This window comes from Schistosoma haematobium, chromosome 3, assembly GCF_000699445.3.
Source record: "Schistosoma haematobium chromosome 3, whole genome shotgun sequence".
NCBI lineage: Eukaryota > Metazoa > Platyhelminthes > Trematoda > Strigeidida > Schistosomatidae > Schistosoma > Schistosoma haematobium.
The window spans coordinates 44,145,054-44,164,201 of record NC_067198.1 but is presented as its reverse complement, the minus strand read 5'-3'; the positions used below and the strand labels follow the sequence as shown (position 1 = coordinate 44,164,201).

The following is a 19,148-nucleotide window of genomic DNA, read 5'->3' as shown; positions in this document are numbered from 1 at the left end:
GCTGTAGTGTTAGGACACTGGACGCAACTATATGAAGCAGTGGCTGTATCTGAGACAATATTGTTACACTGCTCTGTAGCTGCGGTGGCATCTACTTCTGTGACGACAACTGAATTGTCGTTCTCTTTGTCACTGCTGGTTAACTTATACTTATTTATGAATTCAGCTCTGAACTTCCGCAACCTTCTGTAAAAGGTTGATCTGGAACAGCCCATCAACCTCAAGTGTCTGGCGGCGTGAGCCTGCCTTTTAGCAATCCTATCGAGCTGTAAATTATTATTCTGAAGGAGACAATTTACTTAAGTTACAATGAACAAAAACAGTAATCGAAGTTATGGACAGTAAAACAACCCACCTGTATGGCGTGAGACATTTGAAAAAGTGGTTTAAAACCGATGACTCATTGTCTCGTGTCTGTTTGACGTATTAAAACAAAACCTGAAATTAGATAGACTATTCGTGACCAAAAGCCATTTTTTATTAAAATTAGCACTTCTTAATTGTAATTTAATAACTTAAGGTTTAATAACCCAAATGGTGATGAAATGTTATTGTGGAATAATGCGCAACGCATCTTTTGGGGATTTCCCCAAAACTTCCCCAAACTTTGGGGAAGGCCATTTCACTTTGGGGATTTCCCCAAAGTTGAGAGCTTGGGTATTCAAATAGATTTTTGTCATTATAGTTGATCTCAGTTCGTGATGAAAACCCCATATATAATTTCCATCTAAGGCAAATTATGACAGTTATTGCGAAATTGATAATAAAAGCACCAGTAACACTGCAGTAACTCTGCAACCAGTTGCAGCGAGGTACTACAATACATGCGGATGATTGGAGGGCGTACAGACTCCCACATAGACTTGGTTATGTGCATCGTGTCGTTATCAACAAGTGGCATTTTTGTGAATAACAACCGGAGTGCACACAAGCAATATTAAAGCTATGTGGTCGAGGCTGAAAGTTTTTGCAACCATCATAATTATGATGGCTCCAGAGGCCGACTATTTACTAGCCATATGGATGATTTCATCTACCTTATTCATTACGATTTAAAAACCTTTAAACCTCTTTGCAACCTTCACAAGGTTTTGAACCACGTATAAGAAGTGTATCCACTTTATTTCTTTGGTTTTGTATGATACACTTTTACTCTAAATTCACTGTTTGCTGATTGGCTAACATTTCTCAAGGTCACTTTAGAGTCGTCCAAAGGTCGTTCATATATTAGAGTCTCACCCTTTTGACACGTCTGACTGCGTTACACCGGACTTGCATTGCATGCTGGAATGATATCCTAAGTCAAAGTAAGTTTAATCATGTCGTCTCAAGACATACTCAAGCACTTAGTACAAGTATATTGTTTGTTAAGTTAGATCGAAATAAGTTAACTTACAATTGTACTAATTAATCGCAAATATGATACAATATATTGCTCAAACTATTTCGTTTTTTAGACTCCAGTCCTACGCTTCTATAAAAATTCCAGCGAAACTCTTGAATCTTCGTCATTTACAAAATGCCAAAGCAGATTGTATTTCTACATCCAGACCTTGGCATAGGTGGTGCCGAAAGACTTATAGTTGATTCGGCAGTAGCCTTGGAGTCATGTGGTTATAATGTCAGCATTATTACAAATCACCACGACCCTAAACATTGTTTCGAAGAAACATTACAGTCAAATCTGAGTGTTACAGTTGTAGCTGATTGGTTTCCTCGGTCCATCTTTGGTTACATGACAGCTTTATGTGCGTATATTCGCCTCATCCTTGCAACACTATATTTATTATTTTATGAAAAGAAACCAGATGTAACATTTGTTGACCAAATATCAGCCCCCATAATTCTACTACGGGCTTTTGGATACAAGGTAAGTTCATGTGCAAATAATATTTCTTGATTCGAAGACGATATTTTACTGTCATTTTCCAGACTTGCTATTAACGAAAAATAAAAAATTTCTGTTGAAAAAGCTGTACCGAATACCTATTGATTATATTGAGCAGATATCAACTGGAATGGCTGATATTGTTCTTGTTAACAGTAAATTCACATGTGAGTTATTTATTTATTCTATCACTTAAACTGTGACCGGTCTGACAATATTTACGTACATTTTAGTGTGAAATACACTACTAGTAAATAAACAACCCCTTTTTACTGTACCTATTATGAACGAATTCCTTGGCTGTTAAGTGAATGTTTCCAATAGTAATCAATGGATGATACACACTGGCTGAGTGATGACTGCTCACTAAATGGAGTTATCTATGGTATCAAGATACAGTACATCTACCTGGTAGAATCAACTGCATCATTAGCATGGAACATGTATGTGCGTTTTCTTAGTCTACCATCTGCTATTTGAGGGAAATACCTTATTATTGTCACATCTCAGTACAGTTAAAAGTATGAGTTTTCCCCCAGATATCAGTTTGATGTTTTCTTACAGTCCTCCAACTTAGCTGTTTGATATAGCACAACCTAAAGGAACAAGTGCTCCAACTATTATAAGTCGTTTAGGCCATCATAATATAGAAGCCCAACCATCACGTCAACGTAACAGCTGTTGTTGGGAAGTAATTTGTCATGACCCAAATTGGTGGGGGTGGGCAATAGGGTGGTATCAACCGTAGTTGGAGATATCAACTTGGCATTTTAATAATTATTCATTTTCGTCCATAGTCTTTACTAAATAATCCTTGTGACTTTAATAGTTCTAATCTCACACTAGTTTTTGGTCGATGTTACTTAAGCAGACATTTCGATGTAATAATTTCCTATTAAACAACTTAGTTTTTTATTTTTAAGGAAACGACAGGTCTTTCATGGTGTAGGGATTATTAAAGACGTCAAGTTAAATCACTAGGACATATAGTGATTATTAATTCAAAAACGTGAGAACCTATCGTATAGTTAGTAATCAATAAATTAAATCACCTACGATAAACGGATTCATGTACTTGGAGCCATACTAGTCGTGTTGAATGTTGGTAGTAGTACCCATCGACTGCCCAAACCAAGTTAGATAAGGAAAAACTTCAAATCTCCAACGTCTTAGTTGGAAAATAAAGGGCTCTAATCAATTAAGGCACCAGTTCATTTTTAAAGTTAATCTGATTATCGATTTAATTTCGAAACCGAGTTTAACGTACAAAGATTAAGGATTTAATTTATCATCTAATGTGAGTAGTTCATATCAATGTTCTACTTTTTTTAATTACTTCAACTATTCTGTTGCCTTCAAATTCACCGTACCTTATGTTTTAAAATTACGTTATGAGTACAATGATCTAGAATGCTGTTAAAGGTATGAGGGCAGTTTTCACTTTCCGGTATCTCACACTGTGGAAGCGGTTTTTTGGAGGTTCTTGAAAAAGAAAATGTGCTAGGGGTGATCTTACCCCCAAATGCCCTGGTATGGCCGAGAGTGGGGTGGGCTCACCCTCCCTCTCGAAATGCTCTCACACGGCCATGCGTATACATCCTCTGCCAGGGAGGTCCTACTCATTGCCTTCTCGTGGCGGGGGTGTTGTTTGCGAAAATGAGAGGACGAAAAGCGGATGTTCGGCGCTTTAACCGGATCCCAAACCAATGGTGCACATGGGCTCCAGTATCCTGCGGGAAAAAATGGCGTATGAACCAATCGCTGGTCACCGGCTACCATGGGAATGCATCTCCTCACGATGCTCCATTGCCTTGTGGATCAGACCTTTAGGTCAAAGGCTCGGGGTGTGGCTCCCTAAGAAAACCACCTGCTTCGGTCTGGGCACCCGGGCAGTATCACAGCCCACACACAAATATGGTGTGGCGCATATATATTTGGTGCCTTCTTGTACCAATATTTATGTGTTGAAATAAATAATAATAATAGGGGTGGTCTTAGTGACTTGAGGGCGTGACCACAATGCCCAAGGGACAACTGCTTAAGGTCAGTCACACACGACCTTTTCGTGAGTATTTTTCGTGTTAGCTCCTTATTTATTGGAACCTTACCACCGAGAATGGAAATCCATGGGATAAGGCGAGATGTGCATTTTTAGGGTCGACTTTTTCTAACCTCATCCCTCATTATGGGAAGGCACCATCGCTGTTATGCTGGTTGTCTGAAGGAAACACCTTACTGCCGTCACACCTCTATACAGTCTGCAGTATGACTTCGCCCTCAGACCTTTCATTTACTGCTTTTAGTCTTACCACTCCTCAACCGACCTGTCTGACATGGTAGGACGTTGAGGAACGATTGTTCTAGCCAATATAGCTCGATTGGTTCGTCACGATAGGCAACTTCGACCACCACAACAAGTTAGCAACAACGGTCGGGTTATGTTATAAATTCAACTTCTATATGGTTTTTGTTATTTTATTATTTGAATACATAAACATTGGTGCAAGGGGCACTAAAAACATATGCGCTATACAGTAACAATGAGGACAATAACAGTTATCATTGATTTATGTGAGGGCTATGACACTGTCCGGGTACCGAAACCGTAGCAGGTAATTTTCTTAAGGGGCCACACCCGGAGCCTTCGACCTAAAGGTCTAATCCATAAGGCAGTGTATCAACGTAAGGAAATGCAGTCCCCCCATGGTAGTCGGTGACCAACAATTGGTTCATACTCTAGTTGTTTCCTTAGGATTTTGGAGTCCATGTGCACCATTGGTTTATAATCTGGGTTTTCCAACCAACTCCCCTAGGTGGACTCTCCATGTCCACCAACCTGGTTAAAGCGCCAGACATTCGCTTTTCGTCCTCTCAATTCCGTAAGCAGTACCCCGTCGCAAGGCAATGAGTAGGACTTTCCTGTCGGTGACTGTATACGCGTGACCATGTGAGAGCATTTGGAGATGGAGAGCTGACTTTCCTTACCCTCGGCTTTACCAGGGCATTTGGGGGCAGCCGCCTGCCGGGGGTGGGGTTCGAACCCACACGGGGATGCACCCCAGGGTCACTTAATACAATCACTAGAATATTGTTTGCTTGCCTCAATGCCCTCTAAGTGTGTTGATACTGATTAACCCATGCGAATTAGTATTGTCCTCAACGTTTCCAGTGAGAATATAAGTAAAACTAACCGCTTAACTTCGTTTTCTCGGAACTTAAAAACTTACATTAATCAAGAAACCACAATTGACCATTAGTAATAACTGATAATCAACATAAGAAGGTATATAATCAGTTAACTGTAATTTAGGGATGGTGAAAGATATATCAATAGGTAATGAGTCAGTTAGCGGCTTACAATTCGGGCAATATAAGAAGACCACAAACTTAGTATTTAGCGAATACAATAAAATTGTATGTAAGAATCCACCGTTTTCAAAGTTCCACTTATTCCCTCATATTTAATAGTTTCCTGTCAAATATGCTTAGTTGATCAAATAAATTTGGACCATGCGTATTATTTTATTCTTAGTTGTCTAACGTCTATTTTTCCTGAAATATCTACTTTATTATTATTATTAAACTCCAGCTAATGTCTTTAGAGAAACATTTACTTCACTTAGTCATGTACAACTGCGTATTTTATATCCAATTGCAAATGAAAAAAGTTTATGCTTACCAACATCAGCACAATTTCAAAGTGATCATCAGTCGAAATATGAATATCGTAAATATTTATCATCAGAAATTATGCCTGAGAAAGCGAAAATAATATTCGTATCAATTAATCGATATGAAAGGAAAAAGAATCTCTCATTGGCTTTGTACAGTCTTGGTAAGTTTTTAATCTTTCCTTATAGTTTATTTTTCTTATCCCGTCTACCAATTTTAATCATCGCAAATTAACAAAAGTCATTTGCATAACTGGACACATTAGAATCTGACTAACAGAAGTCAAATTTTTATAATGAGATGAGAAGACGAAGTTTATCAGAATTATGTGATATATTTGCGCAATACATTTCCAACAATACGATCACACCCATCATATATGAAAATAAAAGGTCAACCAGACAAATTAAATGGTAAATGGAAACAAAGATAATAATAATAATAGTAATAATAAAGTACACAAAAACAATGTCAAAACTACTCTGGATTATAAATCAGTATTACCAGGGTACGTTAAGGGTAAGGAAAAATTGTTTTCAAACACATAAAGGATGTTCTCGTTTTCGTATAGTCAAGGCTTCAATAAACCTTAGTACACGCCCTTGAGAACCTTTGTACCAAATTACAAAGTCTGACCTGATATCAACCTTATAGCTGATCTCAACCAAATATTTCGCAATGGAGGAAGATATTTGTCTATCCTGTGACCTTATTTGACCATTGAAATTCACTTGTTTTTGTAGCCATTTAAATATGTGTTCAATAAAATTAATTTAGATTGAACAAGATATTTTTTACTGTATTATGATAAACCACGAAGAACAGATTAATCAGTTACGTCAAAAGCAGTCAATTCTTAACTTGTTTAAATGGAATACTAAGTGATGTACGCTTATAAATCCACAAAGAGTATTAGTTTGCTCAAGATTGGAGATACATCTCGTTTTCTAATCTGTATAAGAACGCCATACAAAGGTTGCATCCTTCCTGTTCAAATCAAATTCACATATTTCAGTACCCTTAATTTGACTATCTCTATTCATTTCGGGACGTAACGAAGTGTTAAAGTCCTCTATATTGTAGTTTTTTTCTAAACTTTTGCACCGATATTTTTTTCACTAAAAATTAAACTTTAATCTATATATCGAGATTTTTGCATTAAAATGACTGGATTTTGACTACTAGATCAGAACAAACGAGTATCATGAAAAACTATTGACCGAATAACTTCATCAAGTTTTATTTTATTGAATTTTCAAATATTAATCCATCAACTGATATAGCGGATCTTTTCAATACTAATTACCATAACTTATGGTTGCGACTATTGAATAGTTACGGTTAAAATCTTGAAAGTGACTGTCTAGTTAAACAAAATATTGCTTTAGTAAATTATGTTGTTCTCAAATAAATTTTCATCTCGTGCTTCACTCTTATTGCTTACTTACTTGCACCTATTTTGGTGAAGTTTTGTTCTCTGAGCTGGATGGTTTGGTCGTGGAGCTTTCATCGTTCTTCTGAACGACATCATCAGCACAAACTTCAAATAGAAGTGAAGTGTTTGAATTTCTCCATATGTGTCTCAAAGCTTGTTCTGTGCACCTCGACGTTGATTGGTTCTTATTGACCTTAAATTTGTCGTTGTTTACTTCCTTGTTTTGGTTGTGTCTCCCATTGTTTTGATTTTTGTTCTTATGTTTGTGCGTGATTTTTCTGATTGGTTGATAAATTGGATTGATTTCAATATGCTTGTTGATTGCTGATTGACCTGAGTGCCAGGCTTCTAAAAATTCTCTGGTGTTTTTGGAGTTTCCTCTGTCTAAGATTTCCACATTTTTCCAATCGAATGAGTGTCCGCAGTTGTCCACGTGTATTGATATAAGTGAAGAGATATCATGCCGTTTGACTGCTAATTGATGTTCATGTAGGCGAAAGTGAAGGGGGCGTCCGCTTTGTCCGATGTAGTGTTTTTCGCAGTTGGCACAATTTATTTTGTAGATGATGTTTGATTTGTTTTCCTTTGTTATTTCATCTTTTGGTTTGCATAAGATTGATTGTAGTGATTTTGTCGGTTTGTGTGCCACACCTATTCAGAAGGTTTTCAGCAGTCTCATCGCGGTTTCTGATATTCCTTGTATATATGGTAGGGTGATCCTTTTGTTGATTTTTGTGCTTGACTTGAGTTCTAATGCTGCGTGCGGTTGGTATTTTTTGATGAAGTTGATGGGGTAGCCGTTCTTCTGAAATACATCCTTTAGGTATTTCTCTTCATTTCTTCGTGCTACCAGTGTGCTGTAGTGTGTCCTCGCCCTCTTGAACAAATTGTGTACGCAGTTGATTTTGTGAGCTCTGGGGTTGTTGCTATTGTAGTTGAGAATTTGATCCGTATGGGTCGGTTTCCTATATACTTGAGTTTCCAGTTTTCCTGTGTCGGTTCTAGTGATCAATATATCCAAGAATGCTAGTTGGTTGTTTGACTCCTGTTCCATGGTGAACTTGATGTCATCGAAGACGTTGTTGATCAGGTTGTAAGTGTTTTCTAGTTCATTCTTTTTGACGATGACGAAGGTGTCGTCTACATAGCGAATCCAAATTTTTGGTTTGATCACTGGTAATATAGCGGCTTCTAGTCTTTGCATCACTGCCTCTGCGATCAATCCTGATATTGGTGATCCCATTGGTGTCCCTTTCGTTTGTTCGTAGATTTTGTTGTTGAATTGAAAGTATGTTGTTAGGCATAAATTGATGAGTTGCAGTTGCTAGAAACTTAATAAATAGAAGCAATAACCTTGTTATGGAGACCGAAAACAAGCAGATCGACTTAAATTTAATGTTGTATATAAATGATTGCTCTGAAGAGTTCCTGCACAAGATCATAGAAAATGTGTTTACAGAGAGAATGGGAAAACACTATAGTCGTTCTGTTTTTTAAAGAAGCATCGTAAGAAATTCTAAAGAATTTTAAATAAACACATCACAAGAGTTTATTTTCTTGCTAGTGATGCTGTTAGGTTGATATAAATGGAAATTGTGGATAGGTTATCCAAAGAAGAAGAACAAAATTGTCTCAAATTAATACTGTATTTGTGTGAGAAACATCTATACAGCTGAATGTAAATGTAACGAAACATAGACAATGTTTGAAACATGTTCGCAAATTCCAGAAAGATCAAGAAGCCTGAGAACAAATCGGCATCTGCACGATAGACGTTAAAAACGTGACACAAGGTTGAATTTGGAGCAACTAAAAGCCCCGAAATCCCCTGGTACGGCCGAGGGTAAGGAGAGTCAGCTCTCTCTCTCTCCAAATGCTCTCACATGGCCGCGCGTATGCAGTCACCGACAGGGAAGTTCTACTCACTGCCTCGCAGCGGGGGTGTTGCTTACGAAATTGAGAGGACGAAAAGCGAATATCCGGCGCTTTAACCGGGTTGGTGGACACGGAGGATCCACCTAGGGGAGTTGGTTGGAGAACCCAGATTCCAAACTAATGGTGCACATGGACTTCAGGATCCTAAGGAAACAATTAGCGTATGAACCAATTGTTGGTCACCGGCTGCCATGGGACTGCATCTCCTTATGATGCTCCACTGCCTTATGGGTTAGACCTTCACCTGCTACGGTTTCGGTACCCGGGCAGTATCATAGCACACACACAAATCAAGTGAATTGTATTGAGCATATATATTCAATGCCCCTTTGTACTAATATTTATATGTTCAAATAAATAAAACTTCAGGGACTTTCTGGCTGTCATAAAGGAAGGCCAACGGCTCAAGCGTTTCATGTCTGGACGAGTCAGAATAGTGTGGTCAGAATGGACAGAATACAGTTAGCTACACTCTGGAAGTTGTTGTTTAACAAGTAAAAGCACAGTCCGTTTATTTTTAATCAACCTATACTTCGACCAACTTAACTTACTTTTATGTACCTTTGGTTGTATAATCAACTAAATGACTATTTTGTTCCTGTCCGTGGCTTCATACGCCCACTAAACTCTAAGAACAGTAGCACGTATACACATTCACGTCTTAAATCCTATTTGTCTTCGATTATATTCCCTAAGTAGCTCGAATGAATTTTCTGGAGGAAACGAAAGTATTTGAATTTCAATCGATATTATTTCAAATATCATTTTTACACATAGTATCATCTGTGTAATTGGCGCGCAAGTTTTGACAAATGTCCATTTTGTTTTAATTATTTTCCCCACTTGTTAATTTCTTCATTATATTATAACTATTGTTCAATGTTGTAACGTGCAACTGTCACTATTTTATTAATTTTGTCATTATTTGATTACAAAAAATAACTTACACTAAGAAAAAAACAAACTATTCATTTTGTTATTTATACACCATTTTCTTTACATAGAATACTTGATCACACATTGGGATAAGCTTATTGATTCAACCGTTGAAATAAAACCGGAAAATGTTCATTTAATCATAGCTGGAGGTTATGATCGTCGTGTTATTGAAAATGTAGAGTATTATACCGAGTTGGTTAGCTTGTCACAAACGCTGAAAGTATGTGAATAATGACAAATACGTTTTTTTTAAAAATTAATCACATTTTAGCTTTGATTGGGAAATTGATTTGATTGAGTTCAAAGCACTTCCCAGATTGTTTTGCTTTGTAACTCATCGGATATAGATTTATGTACTGGAATTTGAGTTACACTCTGTATGTGAGAGTCAATGATACTACTCTGATTGCTCAAGTCGGGTAGAAATTAAACTCGTGCTCTAATAGTAGCAAGTTAAACTTCTTATTTATTTATTTTATTTTATCACACCAAATACATATGCGCCACACAAATCTCATTTGATATGTGTGAGGGCTGTGGCACTGCCCGGGTGCCCAAACCGAAGCAGGTGGTTTTTAGGGAACCACACCCAGAGCCTTCGACCTGGAGGTCTGATCCACAAGGCAGTGGAGCATCGTAAGGAGATGCAGTCCACCCATGGAAGCCGGTGACCAACGATTGGTTCATACGTCATTTGTCCCTTCAGGATACCGGAGCCCATGTGCACCATTGGTTTAGAATCTGGGTTTTCCAACCAACACCCCTAGGTGGACTCTCCATGTCCACCAACCCGGTTAAAGCGCCGGACATTCGCTTTTCGTCCTCTCAACTTCGTGAACAACAGTAATGCCACGAGGCAGTGAGTAGGACTTCCCTGACAGAGGCTATATACGCGTGACCATGTAAGAACATTTGGAGAGGGAGAGCGGACTTCTCCTCACTCTCGGCCGTACCAGGGTATTTGGGGGCAAACTTCTTAACCATTAGTTCACTTCTCCGACTACCAGTCTATGACGGAATTGACAAGTAGACTGAGCCATGTTAAAAGGTGTACACTGTATGGTTGAGATCCTCATGATTATCGTGACCAATAGTTAAAGACTTTGAACGACATGGTTCGAAATCGTTTGCATTAATCCAGGCACATTAGTTTTTTGTTTTCCACTACATTCTAAGTTTTCGAATTCCTCATAACTTTTTACTTCATTGGTTTATATTTCTTTGAATTCTATCTTCTATGTCTAATCCTTTCTGTTAACATTAATATTGTCACTAACCCTACTACTCTGGAAATTGACCTGACAATTCCACCTTTCTGTGCTAATGGTGTGACAACTTGAGCCGATGTACATACGTGACAGGCTCTATGTTGAGTTTGACTGACTGACTTTCAATAGCCAGGTTTTTATCAGATTAACGGATTTAAATCCTATGTCATTGCAATTTTACTTATCGTTCGTTATCAAAACATGCATTTACACGCTGAAATACAAACCCACACATCACTTAAGTTACGACAAAGGTCTTCCTGCAGAACTGAACGACATGATACATACTGCTCAAAAAATGTTTCCAGATTCTATTCCGTTAACAAATGTCGGGACATTACAAAATTGTAGGTCGTTTACAGCTTCCGGTTGGTAAAGCTCGGGGACTGAACAGAAGTATGTCTTGTGTTTCAAACGTATTGATTAAGATAAGTTTCTATCAGCCATTAAAATCTAAGGTGTATACACATATCAATTACTAGTGTGTTAGGGTGATTAACAATTTGTATATTAATCCATAGCATAACTTTATTCCGTGACTTGAAACATTGATGATCAAGTCATACAACATTAATCTAAGTTTCTGTCTTGCATTATGTTGTAAGGTGTATTTACTTATTTGGTCAGATAACTGACTCTTCAAATCACAGTTCTGATTCACTTTTTAATAGTTCAAGGTTTAGTATTGAAGAAAATTCTTACTATTCAATTGCTAAATACTCTTGGTTAACTTGGTATAAATATGGATGTAGTAGCAAGTTAATTATCCAATTAATTGTACTTATGATCTGGTGTGTATTTCACACTTCTTTGGTAAAGGTGGTTTAAATCAGTAAAAGATCGAGCTTAGTTAGTGTGATTTCCCACCTTCGACTATCATCGATTAAACTACATATTTATATATGAGTAAAGGGATAGGAACAATGAATTATAAATTGACTAGAAGTCTAGTATTTAAAAATGTCATACATACTATGATTCATATTTGACCTAACCACTCCTATGAATCCGGTGTTAATCTTGCTGTGCTAATGAGGTATGGCAACCTGGACCGATGCATATATGTGCCTGGTCCTACGTTGTAGCTGACTGACTATTGGTATAGGGGGTTTGTAGAGTGTGTCTGTGGCTCCATTAAAAAGGGTCAAAGCCAGGAGTTTCGATCTTAAGTATTTCGAATATTAGAGACATTTATCCACTGAAGGTAATTGAAGATGATTCACACTTAGAAGATAACGAATTTCGAGACAACATTTGTAGGTCAAATAACATGGTCCTACCTCAGCAGTTTCGAGGAGACTTTGAACAGTTTCTGTCCAGCACCAACTTCCAATAGTCATCCTCAATGGGATAATCAGCATCATCCTGCAACTCAAATCTACATTCAGATTGATAATATTGAAATCAACTACTTCTGGGGCGGACTTATACAAAGCACCATCTCTTGGAGCACTTATCTGGATTTGGACTATGTTCTGATATGCGCCAAACTTGATTTTTGTTTGTGTGGTATCTGGTTCTGATATTCATACAAAAGCTTTCTATATGGAAGCCCAAATGGCTACCTGAGTGAGAGGAAAGTTTTATTAGCTAAATCTAATGAAGAGATGAATGTACATTCATGAATATATGTTTGTCTCTTAAAAGTCTATGCCATACGTCAAACCAATGGCGTATCTCATGTTGTAGAAAAGTAAACCATACATTCTACAATGGCGTGTGCTTACTATCTGGCTGATGTCTGATTGGTTCATTGTATCGATTCGCCAGCGAATGTCTCGTCCTAAACAGACCGAACCTTGTATTTCAATTAGATATCAAACCGACCTAGATTGAAGAGCAGCTATCAGTTAATCGAAAACCGTGTTTAGCGGATTTTCTCAGAATTAATGTGTTAAATAAATACAAGTACTGAAAAAATAATGAAATGTTTCTTTGTGTTGTAATCGTTTGAATAAACTCGTCAAATTAAAGAAATGTAACGTTTAATCAGTAATGAATTGAGCACATTTTTGCAGGTTTCAGAAAATGTCACTTTCATGCGTTCTTGTTCATCCGAAATCAAACCTCTGTTAATTGCCTCCAGTGATGCGGTAATTTACACCCCAGATAAGGAACATTTTGGAATTGTCCCTATTGAAGCAATGTCGTTGTCTCGAGCAGTTATTGCATTGGATTCTGGTGGTCCTAAAGAAACTGTTTTGCATGGTTCTACAGGATTTCTATGTACAGTGCACCCAATAAAACAACTTCCGCAAACTATGGCTACCTATCTTAGCAAGTACGCTTCATATATTTTTTGTTGATGGAATGACCAAATAATTTTGTTATTTATTTACAAACGCGAAGTAGATGATAACCAATTATAACGAGGTAGACATTGTTATATTGAATGCGTAAAACTCTTCACGAACTGGATGTGGCGCTATTCTGCTGTCAGCGTTTGTACTGTGTAGTACTTAGATTACAAGTGTTTGTCAAGCATCATCGGAAACGGAGATAAAGGCTCCCAAATCGCCGTACCTGAGATATCTTCTGCTCGGTTTCCATGCGATCGCATTCAAAATAGAGGTGTATAAGAATGACTGAAATTGATTAGGGTGGATTCATTGCGCTAATTATGGTGAAGCCTTATATAAACAATATAACATAACAAGGTCAAGTAATGTATGTGCTTCCATCTAGATTACTCATCTAAAATTGGGGAACTGTGTGTTATACGAATTAGAAGTAAACCTACTTTTCTTCCGGTTTGTCCTAAATACATTGAATGCAGCAGCTGTATTGAAGTATGAGTTAATATTAGCGTAAAAATTTAGAAAAATTCATGAGTGCGTATTTGTGGTTGCACTTGATCTCCAGGCCTAACAGGTTTTCAACCACAAATCATGATTACTTTTCAGATCTCAATCACGAAGTCTGCGATACCCCAAAAACCAATACTTGATAAACTGGTACTAGAAATTGATTCGGTCGCTCTTTACAACCTATTCTTATCCTGGTCAGTGTATATGTTCTGACCACCTGAGTAGATGTTCACGATTTATTTAAACACATGAACATCGTTACAAGGAGGTACCAAATAGATATGCACCACATCCCATTTATGTGAGGGGTGGAATACTACCCAGGTGCCCGGACCGAAGCATAGTCTACGCTCAACCCAATTTCCCCACTTAGTTATACACTAATGTATGATATATGTTCATGTCCTACAGCTTAATACTTTAATATCTTGGTTAAAATCCCGATTCTCCTACCTTATTTTGGGTACTGGAGTAATGTCATCAGCTCTCAGGAACTTCAGATCTGAGTATTTAAGTCTGTGATTGATGTTCCACATATTACCTTGTCCTCCCAGTGGCCTTGATTCATGTCTGCTGATTAGAGTTAAGTTATTTTTTTCAATTAAACCCAGGTAAGCTATTGCATCGACTTTATTAGTCTCCCAGCAACTTGGATGGTCTACGGTTTTGACTACACTTTAAGTTGTCAAGTTAAGCACCAATACAGGATATGCGATCACTTAAATAACTATTGTACTTTCGTATGGATCGTTTTAGCTCAATTGAAAAACAAATTTTATGTGATTTTGAGGTTTGGAGGATGATAATACAATTCAAGGACTACGACAAACTTCAAAACAACTGATAATCATTTGCAAATCGACTTTAATTATCCTAGCACTAAATAATACCTTTCTGTCTTATTCAAATTCGCTAGGCTCTAAGAAAATAATTGTGTTTATTTCAGATTTGTAAATGATCCAGAGCTTGCAGATCGTTTGGGGAAGGCAGGATGTGAACGTGTTCGTGAGAAATTTTCATCTATAACTTTTAAAAGAGTATTGCAAACAGTCGTGACTGATTTAATAAATGAAGACCAAGGATAGAAATAGTTGTTTACATGCAAAATTATTTGATTTATTTTTCCTCAAATACTTAGTTGTTTTTCATTGCAAGGCAAAGTAAATACTTGCAGTGTTTTCATGTACTTAATTTTGGTAAAATGCTGTTTATCAAAACTTTCTCATTGGACCGTTTATTTGTATAGGTCAACATACATTTACACTTAGGTAATTTTCATCATACTGCACAAGTGAAGAATACAAGTAACTCTAAATTTCAAGTCTTGTTTGTACTAATTACAACAGCATACACGTTTTGATGTATCAAATAATATAAAATATGTAAAACACACCAGATTAGTCAATTGTATTTGATGAAAAATAAGTAGAAAAATATGAACTGAAAGTTAGTTTTTTGAAAACCGATGAAAATGGCTTAGGTTAAGGTCGTTCATGAGGTTCTTATAGTGATCATGACTCAAAAGAACGAATTTGAGAAATGTTTGCCGGTTGAGATTTGTTTGGAATTATTAGAGAGAAATTCTTTAGGAAACCATTATTTCAGCTGATGATTCTTTCAGGTTGGGAAGTACATTTTCCTAAAGTGTATCAGATTAAAGCAAATCGAACTTACCATATCATAGATAACACGCACGTAAAGAGAACAGCTTGGACATCGTGCTATATCATCACCACACAATAAATCCTCCTACAGAACGAATAACTTAGAACTCTATAAAATAACCTAACCTTGGTAATCAGGAATCGATCACCACACGGACAAGGATAGGAATACGTTTCAGATTCTTCATCATACTCCATATCCTCGATTTCTATTTCATCATGAAATACAGACATCACTGATCAAATGTCCATCGACGGTTCTCGAGAGCGATTGTGTTATGAATGAGATTGCACGAATATGTCCAAGTAATTAGTTAAAAATGTAGTCTGAAATAATTTAGATGAAATTTTTTAGGTATCTAATAGTAGCAAGTAGTAAAGTCAAATCATGTGTAAATATTTTCGGGCTCATGCAGTGATCGCAAACAATACTGATTAATGAACATAAGCAAAGGGGGAAGTAGCGATAAGCAATGTATGACAGGTTTACATACAGCCGCTGGTCGCCAATGATGACGCAAAGCCCATATTTCTTAATTTCCGACACACATTTCTGCTGGGGGCAACCTCGATTACACTAATGTTAGGAATGAACAGTACCTATCGAAGCACTATAGTGCGAGGGATTACTAAGGATGGTGAAAAAGAAACGAACCCCACGAATTGAGTTAGCTTTCCTTCATTATGTTAATGGGAATACGTTCGTAATATGCTACAACGCACGCGTCAGAAGCGGCTAAAAATCCTGAAGACGCATGTGTGCATTATGTATCAATCTCTCTGAGTAATACTTTTTAAATATCTACTTTCAGTATATAATAAGATCAAAATAAAGCGTACATGTGTGGAACGACATAAGAGCTGACACGAGTGTAAACTTTTCTACACGTGCTTTTGCACTACAGGATAACTATGATGAGAAAACTAGCATGACCTACAGCTGGGATGTGATATTGCTCAGTCTTGAGGGCTGTTAGAGGTATGAGGGCGGTTATCACTTCCCGGTTGCCCACACCGTGGAAGGGTTCTTCTGGAGGTACCTGAAAAGGAAATTGGATTAGAGGTGGTCTTAGTGACCTGAGAGCGTGACCGCAGTACCCAAGGGACAACTGCTTGAGGTTGGTCACACACGACTTTTCTATGGGTGATTTTTGTGTTAGCTCCGTACTTGTTGAGACCTTACCGCCGGGGACGGATATCCGTGGGATAAGGCGAGGTGTGCATTTTTAGGGTCGACCTTTTCTAACCCCACCTCTCCTTGTGAGAAGGCAGCATCGCTGTCATGCTGGTTGTCTGAAGGAAACACCTTACTGCTGCCACACCTCTGTACAGTCAGCAGTACGACTTTACCTTCGGACATTGGGTTTGTTGCTTCTAGTCTTACCGCTCTTCAACCGACCTGTCTGACATGATAGGACCTTGAGGAACAGTTGTTCCAGCCAGTATGGCTCGGTTGCTTCATCACGATAGACAAGCCCAACCACCACGTCAAGGTAGCAACAACGGTCGGATGTGATATTGCTAACAAAAGAGATTTTAGTGGTCGTGGCTACATCGACCACATATTCACCATCCGTCAGGTTTCAGGACAGGCATACTTGTCGACGTCCGACAATGGTGGTCTTTCTTGACTTGAAAGCAGCATTTTACTCTGTAAATCGACAGGTTCTTTGGCAGTGTCTGTCATTGAAAGGCGTACCCCAAAAGTACATAAACCTTGTGAAGGCTCTTTACTCGAACACTACTAGTCGAGTCAGGGCTTATGGCGAACTGTCTTCTACTTTTGCAACGTCAAGTGGTGTCCGTCAAGGCTGTCCACTTTCTCCATTTCTGTTTAACTTCATCATAGACCTACTGATGGAAATAACATTCTCGTCGACTGAATTTTCGGGTATTGATCTCCTTCCAGGAGGTCCACATATCGACTTAGAATACGCAGATGACATAGTCGTGTTTGGTGAAGACGCAGTCTTTTGGTAGCACTAAGCAACAATGCCAGAATGTTTGGGATGCGCTTCTCTCCCTCTAAGTGCAAGTTGTTGCTTCAGGACTGGTTTGCGTCAACATCTGAACTAAGGATAGAGAGTGAAGTAGTCGAAGGCGTTTTCTACGTTATATTTTATTCCGTTTCGTCTGAACACCCCCCTTAATCGCTGTTTCACCCGTGAAAAATCTCTTCTATTGTCGGCTTAAGCTAGCTTGGCAACTACAATTAAAATACATAGCCATCGATACACTAGCATATGTCAGCTATCCAAAATGTTGTACAATATGACGTTTATTTCTTTTCAATAAATTTATTTCGACATGTACAGTTTTTAACATCGATTGCAGTTATCGTGTGATTTGTTATGGAAATGAAGACGAATACATGAGACGTTTGGAGTTAGGCCAAAAATGTGTTAGAAATTCAAGTGAAGTTAAGTAAATCCCCAATCTCCCAGTTTTAGGGAAACCACTATGAAAAATTTTGGAGAAATGGCACCATAACCCCAAAACTTCCCCAGATCTGAGGAAATTCCCTAATACTTTCCAAAAAAACTCCCCTAAACCTTGGTGGAGGTCATTTGACTTCGGGGATTTCCCCAAAATCCACCCGAACTTTGGAGATTAATCTCTCTTGGGTCGGCGAGTATGTAGGAGAAAAGTAGACAATTCAACACTTGAAACAGAGCAACATGAGGGGAAAAACCCGCATTATTTCCCCCACACAGGCAGACATCAAGCTGCATTTCCCCTTTGTTTTCTAATGCACTTTCCCCTCTATTGGTTGCCTGGGGCTGGTGCGAAACTTCATCTCAAATGACTAGATATGTGAATAAAACTTCCAGCTTTACCCTGTAACGTGGGTTGATTAAGGGATCCTGAATCTGTGCCAGGAATATTAGCGTAAGATAGCCTATTTGGCTGATCTAATAAAGTAAAATGCAACTCACGTGACGTAACAGTACAACCTAGCGCCAACAATTAAATAGGTCAACTGTTCTAGAATGAAATGGATGAAGCTATTGCTCAACAGACTTCTGTATATGAAAGCAATGGATCGACAATGTCTCCAAGTAAAACTTAGGTATATTCAATAGTAAAAAGAAAACAATGTTAGAAAATTTGTGGTAGAGCACTCTTCACAAGGAAATGTCGCCTTCTTTTTAAGGACACATGGAAGGCGCTTGGAGTACCTCAGTCGGCAGCAAATTCCGAAATTTGACTACTCGTGAAGAAAAAAAGGTGTGCTTCTGGTATGTTCTGCCATATCTTGTCGCTAACTTCTGTCTGTATCCCCTAAGGTTTGTGCTGGAACTTATGACATTCAGGAGTTTTTGAGATGCTGTAAGTCATTAGAAGGTTACTTCTGCGACAAATGTGCTGCAATCGGTAATTTATGTTTTATTCTCCACAACCCTGTATTGGTAATTTATTTTCAATAAATAGGTTACAAAAGTCATGCTAGTTTACAGGCATGGTCAAAATGTTACAAAATTTACTACATTAAGTTACTCAGATGAGTCAGTATGTTACAAGAAACAATCATGATGGAAA

At 37.9% G+C, this 19,148-nt stretch overlaps 1 protein-coding gene across 3 annotated transcripts; it reads left to right on the top strand.

Annotated features, from left to right (window-relative positions):
- The first annotated feature begins 1,197 nt into the window (after positions 1–1,197).
- Positions 1,198–15,136, top strand: ALG2_1 (Alpha-1,3-mannosyltransferase-like protein). 3 transcript variants are annotated; one of them, XM_012937674.3, is made up of 7 exons: positions 1,198–1,307; positions 1,458–1,870; positions 1,908–2,055; positions 5,478–5,723; positions 9,935–10,089; positions 13,156–13,418; positions 14,891–15,136. In XM_012937674.3, the coding sequence occupies exons 2-7, from the start codon at positions 1,520–1,522 to the stop codon at positions 15,027–15,029; spliced, it is 1,302 nt and encodes a 433-aa protein (XP_012793128.1). In that variant the 5' UTR covers positions 1,198–1,307; positions 1,458–1,519; the 3' UTR covers positions 15,030–15,136. The 3 variants fall into 3 exon arrangements, with proteins under 3 accessions (XP_012793128.1, XP_051069960.1, XP_051069961.1); XM_051213940.1 differs by having other exon boundaries at positions 9,300–13,418; XM_051213941.1 differs by lacking the exons at positions 9,935–10,089; positions 13,156–13,418; positions 14,891–15,136 and adding an exon at positions 6,006–7,431 and having other exon boundaries at positions 5,478–5,973.
- Positions 15,137–19,148: the final 4,012 nt, after the last annotated feature.